At 42.0% G+C, this 16253-nt stretch overlaps 1 protein-coding gene across 2 annotated transcripts in view; it reads left to right on the forward strand.

Annotated features, from left to right (window-relative positions):
* ADAMTSL3 (ADAMTS like 3) overlaps nucleotides 1–16253 on the forward strand; it is a 260077-nt gene that overhangs the window by 36864 nt on the left and 206960 nt on the right. For both annotated transcript variants that reach the window (XM_031440672.2, XM_064480638.1), the window contains exon 2: nucleotides 343–462. In XM_031440672.2, coding sequence (XP_031296532.2) covers nucleotides 343–462 — 120 coding nt within the window. The remainder of the gene's footprint in view (nucleotides 1–342; nucleotides 463–16253) is intronic.

Here is a 16253-nt window from a genome sequence, read left to right on the forward strand (position 1 = left end):
ACAGTCCGCCTCGTTGCAGGCTGCCCATGCGTTCTTTTTTTCTTTTTGAAATTGAGCTATAGTCAGTTTACAATGTAGTGTCAATTTCTGGTGTACAGCACAATTCTTCAGCCATACCTGAATATACATATATTCATTTTCATGTTCTTTTTCACTGCCTAACAGCATCTTGACCCAGATGCCTGGGGCGTCTCGCTATGGCCTTTGCCGAGAGAGGGCACTTGCCTTTCCCTGCTGCAGCCACTGGGGGGTGGATTCTCTTGGACTCAGCCTTTTCAGAGTCTGCCTGTCAGGGGGTCCTTACTGGGGCCTTACTTGTAACCAAGCGATCTTGCCTTTCAGACCACAGCCGAGAAGTCACCTGGGGCCTACTTCCTTCCTGAGTTTGCCCTCTCCCCTCAGGGAAGTTTTCTGGAAGATACAACAGGGGAGCAGTTCCTCACGTATCGCTATGACGACCAGGTAAGAATCCTATTCAAGAGCCTATTTTTGGCTTTTCCACTTGCCAGTGGGCAGGAAACAGTTTCTCAAAAATAACTTCAAAAAAGTTATATTTCTCCCTTGGCTCATCTAGTACAATAGACCCGTGACACCAGGAAGGACCCCAAGACCTCCGGGCAGCCCACGCCTGCACGTCGTTTCCTTCATAGTGTGTGGTTCTGGCGCTGACTGGGGCATTGACCGAGAGACACTTTCTCTTCCTCCCATCAGAGAGATTTAAGTGTTAAGTTATATATTTAAATTTGTTCATTTTCCTCTATCGCCAAATCCACCCTGTAATTCTGGAATTATCCCCCAGTTCTGTTTTCTGATTAACCTTTACTTTCTTTGCCGTCTTAGCTCTTAACTTCATTTCTTTTACCAGCACAAAAGCTTTTCTTTTTCAAGCCCATTTTCCAAGCAGGGAAAACGTATGCATGCCTTTATGTGAGTGTGTGTGCCCACATGCGTGTGTGTTTAAACCACCGCAGGAAACCGGACTAGAGAACAAGGCCATGCTTGGCTGAGATGCGGAAACCGCGCACTCGGAACCATGAGTGTCTCCAGTCTTGATTTACACTGATGCCTTAGCAGCGTTAAAGGTTATATATGTCTTTGAAATCACTCACAGCACGTTTGAAATGGGGAATGTCAGTTTTGCCAAATGCAGAGGTTGCTAGCCGATGGGGTTTGAACTTGCGGGCAGTGGAGCAAACTGGGGTCGGGTTTAAGATGATGAGGGGCTTTGATGGAGGGCCAAGTGAGGAACAGGGCAAGAGTATCTTCTCACGGGACTTGAGGGGTGGAGGAAGGTGGCCCAGTGGCCGAGGTCCACGGTGCTGTTCTGATCTGTGTGGTCTGTGTGGTCTGTTTGGTCAAGGCCGGCAAGTTCTGGCTTGATGTAGGCAGGCCTAGTTAGGAGGTGAAGGAGGTCAGTCAGAAGGGGCAGCTCTGGGAAAGTCAGTCTACCAACATGGGTCAATGTTAAGATGCGACACCAGGGAGGGGGACCTGGCTCTGGGGCTAGCTGGAGCTAGGCAGAGTGCCGGAGGTGACGCTGGGAGGAGGAGTAATTCTCAGACAGCATAACAGGCTGATGAAGGATGGAGCTTGGAGGCTGGGCAGAGATGTCTGTAGCCCAGCTCAGGGGAGGCACCCTTGATTTTGATCCTCAAGGCTTCTGCTGAGTGGCCTGTGCTTGGTGTGTTAAGCTCTGGAGCTGGGGTTGGCGGGGACGGAGTGGGGTTGGTGGTGAGCGGGCTGTGAACCAGTGTGCCCAGCTGTGAGCAGGTTGCTGCCCCTGTGGTTAGGGGCAGGGGTGGGATGAAACCAGTTTTTTAATCAAAAATGTCAACATTCAGTCATTTACGTTACTTGAATAGTGAGTGCATAAATAATTATCACGGGGGGCAGGGTGGGAGATAATTCTGTATTCATATTACAGAGCCCAGTTAATGCTTTGGACAGGCATTTGGGCCTGGTTACTAAGAGGGCCTAAACCATCGAGTTGCTTTCTGCCCTTCTCCCTGATGGATTTTTAAAGGGTTTATAATTTATGGCTCCTTTTAATCGAGGAACTAATGATCTAACAGGTTTTCATATGACAGCTTCAGAGAAACCAATCGAGAAGGCAGTAAAGGATAACAGAGGATGTCTGGAAAATCACGAGCTATGTGCTTTTTAATTAAAGAATGGTTAATGCCTTCTCCAGGTTCTACAGATAAATTATATTGAATATAATACTAATATAAAAGCTAGTGAAAGAGGAAAGTAAGCCCTGTAGTCTTTCCAAAAGGCGTAAAGCAGATCTTACAAGTGTGTGGCACACTGTGGAAATTTTGTCCTAGGACATAGTGTTCCAGAGAGCCCCAGTGAGCAGCGTATGAAAACATTCTGCATTGTCCCCATTGTGTGTTTCTTTTAAGGGAAAGGAATAAGGTCAAACTGTAACAAGCCAATAATAGCACCTACCCTCTGCTACTACAGGCAAAGAAAATAGGCCTTTGTACCAAACTAGGTGTATCTGTTGAATGCGCCTCAAGAATGTAATCATCTGGAGACTGTTAGCCCGTCACCCCGAACCTTGATTCTCTTTCCTCTTAGTGCTGAGTGTGCAGACTGCACTGTAGGGAGCTTCTCAGGCACTGGGGAAAAGTGAGAGCAATTATTACTCAATTTGGAAACAACCTCTGTCCTGCACCATACCACAAAATGTGGAGACCAGTTAAGAACATAGGCTCTGGAGTCAGCCTGCTTTGGGTTTGAATGCTAATTCCGACACTGTACTTGCTGTATGACTTTGGACGTTACTTCTCTGTGCCTCAGCTTTGCCATCTGTGAAATGGGGATGTGGATGGTATCTACCTTGCGGAAGTGTCTTAAGGATTAAGAGGAGGTAATTCACATAATTCATGTAAGTCTCCCTGCACAGATCCTGGTGCAGGTAAGCACTTCATCTAGCTCTTGGTATTACTAGTAATATTATTTTCAAAGACTCATTTCAGAGAATCTCTGATATTCTTACGCTAAAGAAAAGAAGCAGATTCTCCATTTATATCAGGGGACCTCACACAATATGTTAAATTTATTTTTTATCAAAGTATAACATGCATAACATATAACATATCTGAAGTGTAGCACTTGATTAGTTTTTAAATATCTTTACACCTCAGGAACCACCACCTGGGATCAAGCAATTAAACATTTCCAACACCCTGGGATTCTTCTTATGCCCTTTCAGCCCATATCCCTCACCCAAGAAGTAACCACCGTTGTGACTTCTATCACTGCCATAGACTCATTTTGTTTTTTACTTGTAGTTTTATAAAACTAACAAATATATAAACTGTGTAAAGGCAGCCCTGCAGCACATACTGGTTTGTGTTTGGCTCCTTTCACACGTTATTATGTCTGAGAGTTTCAACCAAGTTGTTGGATCCAACATAGTTTAGGGTTAATGTCTGTCAGTTGTGCTCTTCGGGAAGATGGTCTCATATTGGAACAAATTGTTGAGTGCTCATTGGGTGGCATGCAGCATCGCTCCTGCGCAGAATTCCCAGGCTGTCCCGAAAACGTTTTCAGGGCAGCCCCTCCAAAGATCCCATACCTGGGGCGTGGTGGGGAAGTTCCCAGAGCATTCTTTGTTCCACTGCAATAGCTGCTGGCATCCGTGGTCAGAAACAGGTGCAGGTCTGTGTGAGCTGCCACCCAGGGCAGTGTCTGTGCTGTTTCGTGGTGTAAGGACCTAACTGTGGAGTTTGCAGATCTGTGCCAGAGGCACTGTCCTGCCGTCACGGCGGCCTGAAGCCAGAGGGACAAAGTGCTTATGCCGTGGAGGCTGCTGTCGGGTTCCTGAAGTTGTTGGGTGAGGACCGGCTTCACTGGGAACTTTCTACCTGCAAAATACTCATTTGATAAATTGGGAAGAGAGCAGATGGTGCATAGGTATTTGCTCTCTTTGACAATCCCTATGGGACTTTTTAAAGTATTTTATCCTGGTATATTTTCATGAAGACCTTCAGGTCACTCTTCAAATGTCTCCTGGATTAGGTGTCTGGAAAACTAATAACCCTGAGGCCGGTAAAGCACAGCTGTGCTGTAGGCTGTGTTTAATGAGTCACATAAAAGGCACACTGTGGATTAGACAGGGGCCGAAGCAGCTTCTAGTGAAGAAAGCCCTTCTGGAGCCAACTGGGTAACAGTGCGGTTCAGTGCAGACGGGACTGGTCAGGCAGCCTTGTCTTGTTTCTGCCACTGATTGGCTTGTAATTTAACAAAGTTATTCGACATCTTTGCACCTCAGATTACTCATTTGTTTTGAAAAACAAAGTGACCATATTTCATGATCTGAACTCCCTCCACTCTAAAATAGGTCATTTTTTGAAGCTACAAAAAGAATATTCTACATTGCAGAGTGTTAATTGGATCATTCTGATTATTGCGAAGCAGGCTTGCCAGTGGTGCAGTAAACTATTACTTAGAGAATCATAGAATTTTATAGCTGGTGGAGACTTTGGCTCAAATGCCTCATTTTACACGTCAAGAAAACAGACTCTGGATGTGCAATGACTTACTCAAGGACACCCAGATGGTTATTTGGGAAAAAAAAATGGTCACACAAGGTAGTTAAATGAGTTAGTTTGGGATGACTCGCTAAGGAGCTTGTGGTCGAAAGTTCTGCTGGCCAGCCAGCCTTTGGGGTAGATTCTTTACTCATTCCTCATGGTGGTTTTGGAGTTTTGTCCCCCAGAGGACCTGTTCTCTGTTCAGGCTGCTGAATGTTGGTTGGTTCTAGGAAGTGGAGTCTTGAATTCTGCTGCTTGTTCCTTCTCCCAGCGCTGACCATCACTCTGCCTGGGTCTCTTTCTGGGAAGGAGGGTGGTCAGTCTTTCCATCCTTACCCTCAGCTCACTGAAGCTTTAGACTTGGGGCCGCCTCGGTTATCATGGAGACTGACGTAAAAGTCTGCCCCAGGCTTTGTGGTTCTCCGTTGGAAGTCATTTCTTTTTGAAAAGCGTTAGGGAAAACCCTTTGTGTTCCACAAGTGATCTTTGCCTTTTGTGATTTATTTTTTGGCATTGGCTGGGTGCAGGGAAGTGTGGAAGGCTGTCTTCCCAGACTTGGTGGATTTTCTGCAGGACGCTTCCTCCTTGTGGGTTGGCCACGGTGGAATGAAGGGGGTTAAAGCACACTTAGAAATTCATGCCTGGGGACACTTTTTCCATGGCCCAGAGATTGTCTTTTTCATGCACATGTTGGTGTAATATCTACCTTGCCACCTTCAGGCTATGAGGCACCAAAAGGCAGGAAAAACAAAAGCAAAAACAAGCCCATTAACTGGGATTCCAGGCATGTGGGATAAGGCTGGGTGGGTGTTCAGTTAGTGATGGGTTCTGACTTTCCTAAAACTAACGTAAGCATGGGTCATTTAGAAGAGAACACCTTGATTTCATGTCTCAGGGGTCCTTTTTTACCGTTTATACCATCATCCCTTCTCCCCTGTAACCCTCTGTGTCCCCTGGAGACTCCAGGTAAGGAGCCCCTGACTGATCTGGCATTTGTTTTGTCTCTTCCTGCCCACATTTAAGTGGACTCAGGACTTTTTTTCCAGTAAAAAGTGCTGTCACCTATCCTCTGATCTACCATCGCTTCCAGTGACCACTTGGGTTTCAAATTCTGATTGTTTCCTGCGGCTTTTTTCTACTCATTTCCACTCTTAAAATCTGACTTCTAGCATCTCCCTCCTCCACCTCCCCCTCACCTTAGACAGACATCCTTTTCAAGAGTTTCCTGAAGTCAAATCTAGATTTTGGTGTGACTCAATCTGCACCCGTAAAGTTCGATGTTTGTAAAATTCTGTGTTTGTGGGAACCCTAAGGCATTAATGACATCACCAATGCAGTCAGACCTGACTCTTCTCTTTCCTTCCCTGGACGCTGTCGACTGCCTACTTGTGTGATTGCTTGTCTCAGAATGCCTCTTCAGTTTGTATTTTATTTGTTATTTCCATTGCCAGGGGGGCAGAGGGCTGGATGTGTGGCCCTGACAGGCATCTGGAATTGTAGCAGGACAAAGTTGGAAGGAAGTTCAGGGATTCTGTTTGTTCAGGTGAGGAATCTGAGCCCCAGAGAGGAACAGCGTCTTACCCAAGATCACACAGCCAGGCAGTCGCAAAGCCAAGTGCCTGTTCTTCGCCCTGAAGCTCAGTTAAGACATTTTTACCTCTAATTTGCGGGAAGGAAAAGTATGAGAGCAATGCTTGAATGAATTTTTTAATACCGGTAGTAACAGTAATATATTAATAATGAAGTCTTTGTGTAGTCTTATTTCTAAACTTCTTTTAAATGTCTTTTTTTTTTCTTCTTCAACTATTATGGCAAACCTAATTTTCCTTTTCCTTAGTTAACTATTGATTTATGCATTCTTTCGAAGGACAAGAAATCTCTCTGCCGGGAGTACATCTTCGTCAAAGTAACTTCTTCCGAACTTTTCATGAATATCTTGGCCAGGAACTTCATTGTGGTTAAACTGTTGGCAGACCTCAGAAATATCACTTGACATTTCCAAGTTATTTATGTAATAGTTTTTAACTTGGGCAGTATACACCAACTTCTGAAATTTCTAGGGAAGGGCGGTGGATATAGTTCTTGGACCTACAGGGTATTGTCATCATCTTTTGGGGTCTCCATGAGCGGCTCACATATTCTCCACGTAGAAGAGTTTTCTGTGTTGTTTCTGGCCTGTGTGTATAATGTTTTTAAGCAGCACGCCATTTGAGTTTGAATAGTTCATTCCTTTGTTAGTGAGTAATCTTGGTCGAATGAAGTTATGCTCCTTCAATATTCCAAAGATTTAGCAATCTAAGGAGAAAGCGAGATCGTGGTCTGTTAGAACACAAGAACACATTAATTGCAATAATATTCCTCGTTCAGGCACAAAGCAAATACATGGACATCGCACGTGCAACAGTACATGCCGTTCTGATCGGCTTTGGCACGTGTGAGCCCTGAATTTCATGATCATCGGGCTTTTTGCAAATCAGCTCTTTCTCAAGCATGAAAGAATTAGGTCTGTTAATGGAAAGTCAATTCTAGGTTTCGAACCATGCAGGCATTTTCCTCTTCTAATGCTGTCTTCCTTGATGCATTTTTGGGGTACTGTGTGATTTTATTTTTAGGTACTTTCCTCAGATGGGTTAAATGATGGAGGCAGGCTGGTGAAGTTCAAGACCGTCCCAAACACGGCTTCCCATACACACCCCTCGCTGCAGTCAGGATTTCCCTCGCTGCCTGTGCCCAGACTCCTCTTCTCTCTGAGATCTGGTCAGTCCCTGCTCAGAGATGCACAAAGTCTTCAACCCCTTTGAGACTAGGTCACTTCCTGCTGCTCTGCTGTGTCATCCTCAATCCCTGGATGAAAGAAATCAAGTGGGCCCTCCTCTCTTCTCAGCTGTGAATTGTGCGTTTCTCTTAAATGAACGAAATGAAGTGAAAAAAAAACTTAATAATATTAAAATGTCAGAAACTTAAGGAGAAGATGACTTTTTAAAATTGTCACAATTCTTTAAAACTTATTAGGGAGGTTGCAATTCATGAAATTCATTATCCGGGCTCTTAATAGTCTTTCAAAAGGCATCAAAAAGATGCCAAAGGACCACTTAGGTACTTCTCCTATGGCCTTATGTATTTCCCTGCTGTTTGCATTCATACGACCTGGTGGAGAACCTGGTAACCAACAATACAATTACCTGGTAGAGAGAATGGCTAGACCATAGCAAGGGAGCTCTGTCCCATTCTTTCTATTCCTAAAGATCCCCGGAAGCCACACCCCCTGTTCTGTTGTGGTCCACTTCGGGCGTAGTAAAGGGAGTGGGTTTTAGTAGTGTCTGCAGTCTTGGGGAAATGCAGGGCCAGGGCCAGGAAACTGGACTTGTAGGAGGCTCTGAGGATGGGGAGTAAGTGGCAGCTGGAGGACTGGGTGGAAGCATGTTGTTTCTTTGTCTCGTCAGGGAGGAAGAACAGAGATCCGGAGCGCTACAAAACAAAGGTGTGTTGATTTGCTGGCCGGGTGAGAGAGAGTCGTGTCAAGCAAAAAAAAGACTTTGCTGGTTCTCTCCAAGCTGGAGTTGGAAGGGCTAGGTGCTGAGGCAGTAATGGAATGTGTTCCCTGTCGTGAGGGATTTTAAACATTGTGTTTGGATTGGCTTGTTTGGAGTTTGGGAATGTTTCTTTTCATCGGGCCAGTTCTGGCGTGCATCCCAAAGGTGCAGGCATGGCTTGCAGAGAGGGTCCCGACAGGCTCAGGGTCTGAGGCTTGGGTCATTCCGTAGACGCTGCTGTCAGCTCACACTTGGGGCGTTATCACTCTGGACTGTGTTCTTGGGTGTGGACTTTGGGTGGCAAAGACGTTCTTGACGGCTCTTCCAGATGGCAGAGAAGTGGCTCTGGCACGTGGATGCCTGAGGCCAGCTGGAGACGTATCTTGAACGTGTCTGTGGTGTTCTTCTCCATCTTACCTTTTATGATACTCTTAATATGAGTCTTATGTAAACTTGAGTAGGGTGGCCAGCTGTCCCAGTTTTCTTGGGACTGAGCTAATCCAGGCAAACTGGGACTGTTGGTCACCCAACTTTCCAGCCTGGACTTTCTGTGCACTCTTGGGCTGGAGTTACCAACTGACATCGGTAGCCCTGAGGTCGGGGTGCTGCTGGCTACTGTGCTTGGTGGGCCATTCCAAGGGCAAGTAGGGGACAAATGTGTAGCTCTCAGGGGTGTCCCATTTGGACATCCTCTCAGCATTGCCTTCCAGTGACTTTCCAAGCCTGGTTTTATTAATGAAACTTCCGCGTGTCCGTTCAGGTGTCTCCTCTCCACCTGCAGTCTTTGCACAAATTGTCCCAGTTGCTTGAAACACCCTCCTCTCCTTCTTAAACCCCTCCCCTTCCCCTGGCATCTCTGTCAAAACCTCGTTCATCCTTCAGCTCAATGGTCACTTCCTCGGGGAAGTTCCCTGATACCCTCCTCCCTTAACTTCCCACCAGGTGAGATTAGGTCCGCTCACTAGCTTGCTTCCACCCTTTACCATCCTGGGATTTTTTTTTTCTTGTACCATTTTCTGCCTCTTAAGGAGGCTGTAAAGAACCTTCATGGGTGGCGAGAGGAAGTGAGGAGGGAGAAGTAGGTGTGGTGAGAGAGTGCACTTGGTCGATTTGAATTTCTCGTGCTCGTCTGGGTGCCATATTTATCCAAACAGCGAACCCCACGGGGATGCTGCATCATGAACTATTTCAAGAAAACAAAATCCAGGATCTGAGGTTTGGAGCACTTTCTGTTGAGCCTCATGTCCCCAGGGTCAGCAGTGATGGTCCAGGACAGTGATGGATGGCCTTTAATCTTGCCTCTCCCCAGAAACCACTTCAGTCACGTTCATCATTCTGCACATGCATAAATGCACAGTTGTTTTGGACAGGTTTCCACTTTTAAAAGTTCGTAACGCGTGGCTGCTCGCATGAACACATTTGAGTTACGTGGAAATTGATGTACATAACATAACATACACTCCCTTTCTGGAACTAGATTTAGCTAATTAAGTACTTTCTTCATCATGTCTTCCCTCATCCCCTTCGAGGTTCTGACAGTAATTCCCTGTCCTTTGCTCCGCTCCAGGCACAGTGATTATTTCCTCCTCTGACTCTTCCACTGGGCTCTGAGCCTCTTAGGGGCAGGGACTCTGTCTTTTCATCACCATAGTCTCAGATCTTACTTCATGGCCTGGCACATAGTAAGGGTATAATGAACATTTGCTTGTTGAAGTTTTCAGTCCCTTGTCAAAAACCTTCAGTGAGTCCTGTTTGTCTCGTTCTCTGAAATAGCTCAGCCCTGTGGCATTCATGTCCCCACATAGCTTGGTCCAGGTTACCCCTGTTTCTTTTCGCTAGCCCAATGCTCTGGCCAAATTGGACTTCATGTCCTTTCTGACCTTTGCTTATTCTGGGCCCTTGGCACTGAGTGTCTGTCTTTCCTGCCATGCTCAGCTGAGGTAGCATCTCCTCCAGGTGGCTTTCAGAGAAGTCCTCAGTGTGAAGTGGCTTCTTTCTGAAGTTTGGAGAGGAGGAGCTCATCCTTGCTTAGGACCCCAAGGCTTCATCTGGGTTTGTAATTGTTTATGTGGATGTCTTCTCTCTTCTCCTGGAGTAAGAGCAACTCTAGGGCGAGCCTGTGCAACTTCTCTGCGTCTCCCATGGACACGGAGTAGACAGAAGACCTACCCCCGGGAGCGACAGGACTTGAAGAAATTGTACCTTTATTTCCGAGTTTTCTTTAAGGAATGAAATAAATTCTTCAAACATATGAATTATCCTTTGTTATAACAAAGAGTCTGTCCTGATTTCTTTCTTTCTTGTGTGTATGTATTCATTTCCATTTTTTACTCTCTATCTGCAACTGTGAGGAAATAATGTTCTTTCTTCCAAACACTCTTTGTCCAAAGGCTTGGTTGGAGAATCAGATTGTTCTCTGGTTTTGGACACTGGCTCTTCTGCTTTCAATTCTCAGCTCTTTGCACGCAGCAGACCATCCACGAGGAAAGAACTCCTGGGCCATTTGAATGAATCCTTCTGTTAATCTCTTCCCTCAGGGATTTAATGCTGACAGGGTCTTAATTCTGCAAAGTTCAAAATGGTTGAGCAAATGTTCCTTTCTAATTAGAAAGGGTGGGTGGTAGATAGATCACGATTGGCCTTGGGTTTCTAATTGTGGGGCTGAGTGAGGGATATTTGGGGGTTCATTTTATGATTCTATCTTTATGTAGATCTGAAAATTTCCATAATAATAAGTAAAAAAGTAAGAGTTACAAAACAACAACAAAATGAAACTCAGCATTCCTGAGAGGTGGATATAGCGTCATTTCATATTATTAATAAGGAAGTTGCAGCTTGGAAGAGTTAATGACCTCACCAAATCTAGACTTTCTCAAGGGGCTAATTGTCCATTTTTTCCCATACTTGGTTGCATACTTAAAATTAAATAATACAAATTAAACATATCAAATTCACAAGACAGAAATTAATTAGGAGAACATCATGCCGTTAGATGCTTCTTCTACATATATTTCTTAAGTGTTTGGCCCCAGACCATACTAAAATACGATATAAAGTCGTTTTCAATTTAGTCCAAAGTTATATGTACAATAAATGAAAGTTTAATGTATTAGTATTCCATGGGGCTTTGTAAAAGCATCCCATGATGTTTCACACATTCTGAAACCAGAATGTGTTTGAGGAGTATTGATTTAGAGGTTGATGACAGAAGGTATTTTGGAGTTCCAGCATTTACAAAAGGAAGAGTGTGTCAGTGGGCATTGCATTCTGAATGACTCTGTTAAGCGCTAAAATATTTTAATGACACTAAGTATGCCCTGCTATTGGCAGTGAAACGTGTTAGCATTAGCATATTTTACAAGAGGAGTCTATTTTGTGTTCTAACTTGAAGCAGCTTAATTTCCTGCCCCATTACAGGAGAGTGCTCTTATAACACAAGAATCCCAAATTCAACCCATTTTAAGGCATGGCTTTATTAATGCCAAGAACTTGGGAAACCTTGAGCTGGAATATTTTAAAGGCATATTTTAAGTTTTAAGACTTAAAATAATCACTTCTAGTTTTTAAGTTAAAGAATACTTCATTAAATTTGCCCAAGTTTATTGCAAGATATTAGAATAAGAAGCCTGAAAAATAAATGCAAAAATCCTCTTGTTCTAGGTTGAGACGATGAATATAGGAAATTTTCTTCTGTCCAGCTTAGTGTATGCACTCTCTCTCTCTCTCTGTATACACACACACAGTCACACACACACACACACACACACACACACACACACACACACACATATAGTTTAATGTTATAATTTTTTCAGAAGGACCATAAATGCTTTTTAGGTTAGCAAAGTTGACCCATTTGGCAGAACTGTCAGAGGCTGTCTTGGAGTCTCCTTTTGTCTGCCATGTGTGAGCTTGTGGCTGTGCAGTGTACCTGTCTCATCAGGCCTCATTCTTGCCCAACAGCGCAGGAGATCTTTTTAAACAAGCAGAATTCATCTGATCAGCAATATCACTAAACACTGGCATACTTTAACGTTCATGAGCATTGATGGTGTTAGACCCGCTATATTCATACTGGCGACTCAGAGTTTCCTTAGTAAAGGTTTGGAGTGAATAAAGTGTCTTTCCCTCGTTTAACTCCTGCTTGGTTATAATCCAATTCTAGATCAATTTACCATTTTAAACAATATTAGCAAGGGATGTCATGGAACCTATAAAATGTTGTTCAGTTTGAGAGAAAGGGAACCTCCAGTTTTCTTAACGCTCTTAGATATTGTCTCCTTCCAAAATATATTTACAACAAGAAACCTAAGAAATATAGGACACAGACTGATTTGTTTTTCAGTCATTACCTCTAGGAACTAGCTTACAGCATCAGGAGGCACAGCAGGCTGGGAAGAGCAAAGACTGAAGAAGAGGAGATGAATAGTTTCAAATGGAATCAAGATGCAGGAGGTATCAAACATTCTGGATTCAAGGATTCAACAAAAAATTGAATCAGTGAAAACAAATTTCAGAAATTCAGTAACAGAGGACAAGGTCAGGGAAACAGAATCCTTGAGAAGGACACTGTAGCTGTGCTGTACAGATCTGAGGGAGCCAACCAAGGTGCTAACAGATGACACAAGAGGTCAGGTGGGAGAGAAGACGAAATTAAATAAATGCCATAAGATAGCTTTGGTTTACTAAAACCTTTTATAAAAAATCCAAAAATATCAATGATGGATATGTTGATTATATTGCATTCTGATTTCAAAAAAAGAAGGTAGGAAGCAGCATCTTAGAATTTAGGAAATGCAGAAATAGAAAAAAATTAAGACATGGAGATGAATATAATGCACATTCTCTGAGTCTAAGGAATCCAAATAAACATTAGGAAAAGATGTTTAAGCAAAAACTATAAGCGTTTAGACATTAGAAAGCATTCTTCTAAAGCAATTATTGATCAAAGAGGAAATGAGAAATATAATTACATTCTTTGTAGGAAATAACAAAAATGAGAAGACTGTATCAAAAATCATAATTAATCACAATCTGTATTGAGAAGTAACACTATAACCTCAAATACTTCCAGTAAATATGAACATTTAATATATGCAACAAGTAGTTTTGGAACAATTGCTGAACTATTTAGAGAAAGTTAAAGTCTTTACTATATGCCAAAATAAATTCCAGATGGATTGAAGAGTTAAATAAAAATTAAACCATAAAAATATAAAAAGACCATAAAAGTAGATGTTTCTCAAATTTCTGATGGAGAAACTTATAATGAATGGAAAATGAAATGTTTTGATGGGTTTGACTACTTAGAAGGCTTAAATGTATATTTATTGAAAATTGTTCAAATGAAAAATTAAAGGAAAATAACATATAATACAAATTATGTTAGAATACTTACTATATAAAATAATTTGCAGGAAAAATTAAAGAAAGTAAATGGTAAAGGAAAATACTTTATTCTTTCCAATGGAAAGCAAATGACCCATTAACAGTCTTACAGAAAGATCCAACTTCACTTTTAATCAATAAAATGTAAATCCAAACAATGACCAAATTGCTTTCCCCTACCCCATCCCCACTTCCAGCTTTACTTTAAGAAAAGAAAAACTATGAAGACCCAGTGCTGGTGATTGTGATGGGAAAGATTAAGCTTATATGATGCTATTGAATAATAAGTGCAATGCTTTTGATAAGCAGTTGTGCAACCTGTATTAAGAGCCTCAAAAATATGTTTACTTTTTTACGCTGAAAATGTCTTTTCTCGGAATTAAAAAAATTTTTTTTCAGCGGGGGTAGTTAATTAAGTTTATGTATTTGTTTATTTCAAGTGGAAGTACTGCGGATTGAACCCAGGACCTCATGCATGCTAGGCATGCACTCTACCACTGAGCTATACTCTCCCCTCTTTTTCTGGGAATTAATTAAAGGAATATTCTAAGTTGGAAAAAAAAAAGCTTTAAAATTGCATTGGTCTTATCATTATTTATAGTATGTGAAAACCAGGAACAATCTAAATATTTAAACATAAGGAAAAGGCTGAGTAAATTATGGGATTCCTAAAATGGAATATTACAAATTTATATTATATACTTACTTTTGAAATAACTTGGGGAACATGAATATTATATTCACAAGTTAAAAGATTAGGTCACAAAATCATACAAGCCTCCAATTTTATTCATATGTGGACAGAAAGAAAAACATCAAAAAATAACCCAAGCTGTTAACAGTGCTTATCTTTGGATTGTAGAATTATGGATGTTTCAAATTTTCTTTTAAATATATTTTCCAGGGTTTTCTACAAATGACCATATAATACTTTGATCATGAAAACATGATTAACATTCTTTCTGAATAGTGATAAAGGACCACTCAGAGAGAATGACTAACAATACTGGCATACTTTGAAAGTTGGGGACAATTTTAATAAGTGGAAAGTATTGGGGAATGAATATCCAAGACTCACACTTATTTAATATTTTTCTATGTCTGGTGGGTCATTTCTTGTTTTGTTTTTCTTTGAAGAACTTCACTGAGAGACAGAAGACCTCACCTTTACTTTTGCATTCTATGGAGAAACTTTATTTTCCTGTGGAAACTTTTTCCTCCTTTCATTTTTCAGAGCAGATCAGTCTACAGGATTTAGCCTTGGGAATTGCATGTGTTCAGATGTTCAGCTTCACCTACTCAAACTCCTCCCTCGACATTTGAATGAAATCCATACTATAAGTTGAACATGAATATCTATCTATCAGTATAAAACCTAATCAATAAAGAATTGGCCTGGAACTGTAATTTGTGTTTCTTATTAAAGATGGTTGTGTTAAATCATTCAGTAGAATATTTTTGATTTTTGTGATTAAAAAGTGTAAAAAATTGAGGATGGATATGTTTAACTTGGGAAGAGAACCCCCTAGAAGTGTCCCCTTGCAGTTACACTCAAAATCTGAGAACTTGCACCCTGGTTTGAGAAATATTGCATTGAAAGTAAAACCCAGTTACTTTGGATGATCAATCAACTTGAACGTGATCATCACATAAATACAGAAGGGAGCAGAGAAATCATGTGGCTATAAGGTTTCCCCACCCTCGGATGAGCCACAATATGCTTAGATTAATTTTTCAGATTATTTCTGAAATGGAAACTCAGCATTAAAAATTCCCTGGTAATAAATACTGTATCTCTATGAATCTCAATTTGAAAAAGACCACCCATGGTTTCTGCTTTAATTTCTGAGGGACAGAACTGTCACAAAACAGGTGACCTAGTGGTATGCTACCTGATCCGCAGGTCCTAATTTTATCTCTTTAAGAGATGGATAATGTCTAAAAACTGAAATTAAAAATCAGATGTTTAACAGCTCATACAACTTAATAACAAAAAAACAAACAACCCAATCCAAAATTGGACAGAAGACCTAAACAAGCAATTCTCCAGTGAAGACATACAGATGGCCAATAGGCCCATGAAAAAATGCTCAGTGTCGCTAATTATTGGAGAAATGTAAATCAAAACTGCAATGAGGTATCACCTCACACCAGTCAGAATGGCCACCGTTCAAAAGTCCACAAACAATAAATGCCAGAGAGGGTGTGGAGAAAATGGATAGTGGTAAGTGATAAGACCAGGGCACTGGTCACCTAGAATGTCCCCAAACAATGGCTCGTCAAGCAGGAACTCCAGGAGTAAAGCCTGCAGAGTTTTATCTGGAATGCCATCTGAAGCCTGTGATGGTGAACTAAGAAGGCCTGAGGCTGGAGCATCCTCCTTGGAGTGGGGCTCAGGTCACTCTGTGTGGCAAAGGGAAAAGAAGGGAAAAGGAGGCCAGAAGCTGGAATGGATGTTGGGGTTTGAGAAACCATAGCTTGGCTTCACAACAAAGTGAAAACAAGCCTCGAGGCCTCAAAAGCTAAGTGGTTGGGAACAGAATCACACAAACTGATCGGCTGCTTTTTTGGTCATGGATGTGTCCTGAAGTGATGCTGAGCACCAAGAAGGTGTTATTTTCTAGGCCGTCCCTAATGTATGCTTTCCATTTAAAAAGAGTTAAGCTAAAAATGACACTCTGAAGGGCATCCTTCATTACCTGGAAAATTACTCATTTCCCTAATGGTGTCAGATAAATGAGTCATCTCTGTATATTTCATCCTTCTAACAGATGCTTCCTTTGTCAGA

The sequence above is a fragment of the Camelus dromedarius genome, chromosome 29 (assembly GCF_036321535.1).
Source record: "Camelus dromedarius isolate mCamDro1 chromosome 29, mCamDro1.pat, whole genome shotgun sequence".
NCBI lineage: Eukaryota > Metazoa > Chordata > Mammalia > Artiodactyla > Camelidae > Camelus > Camelus dromedarius.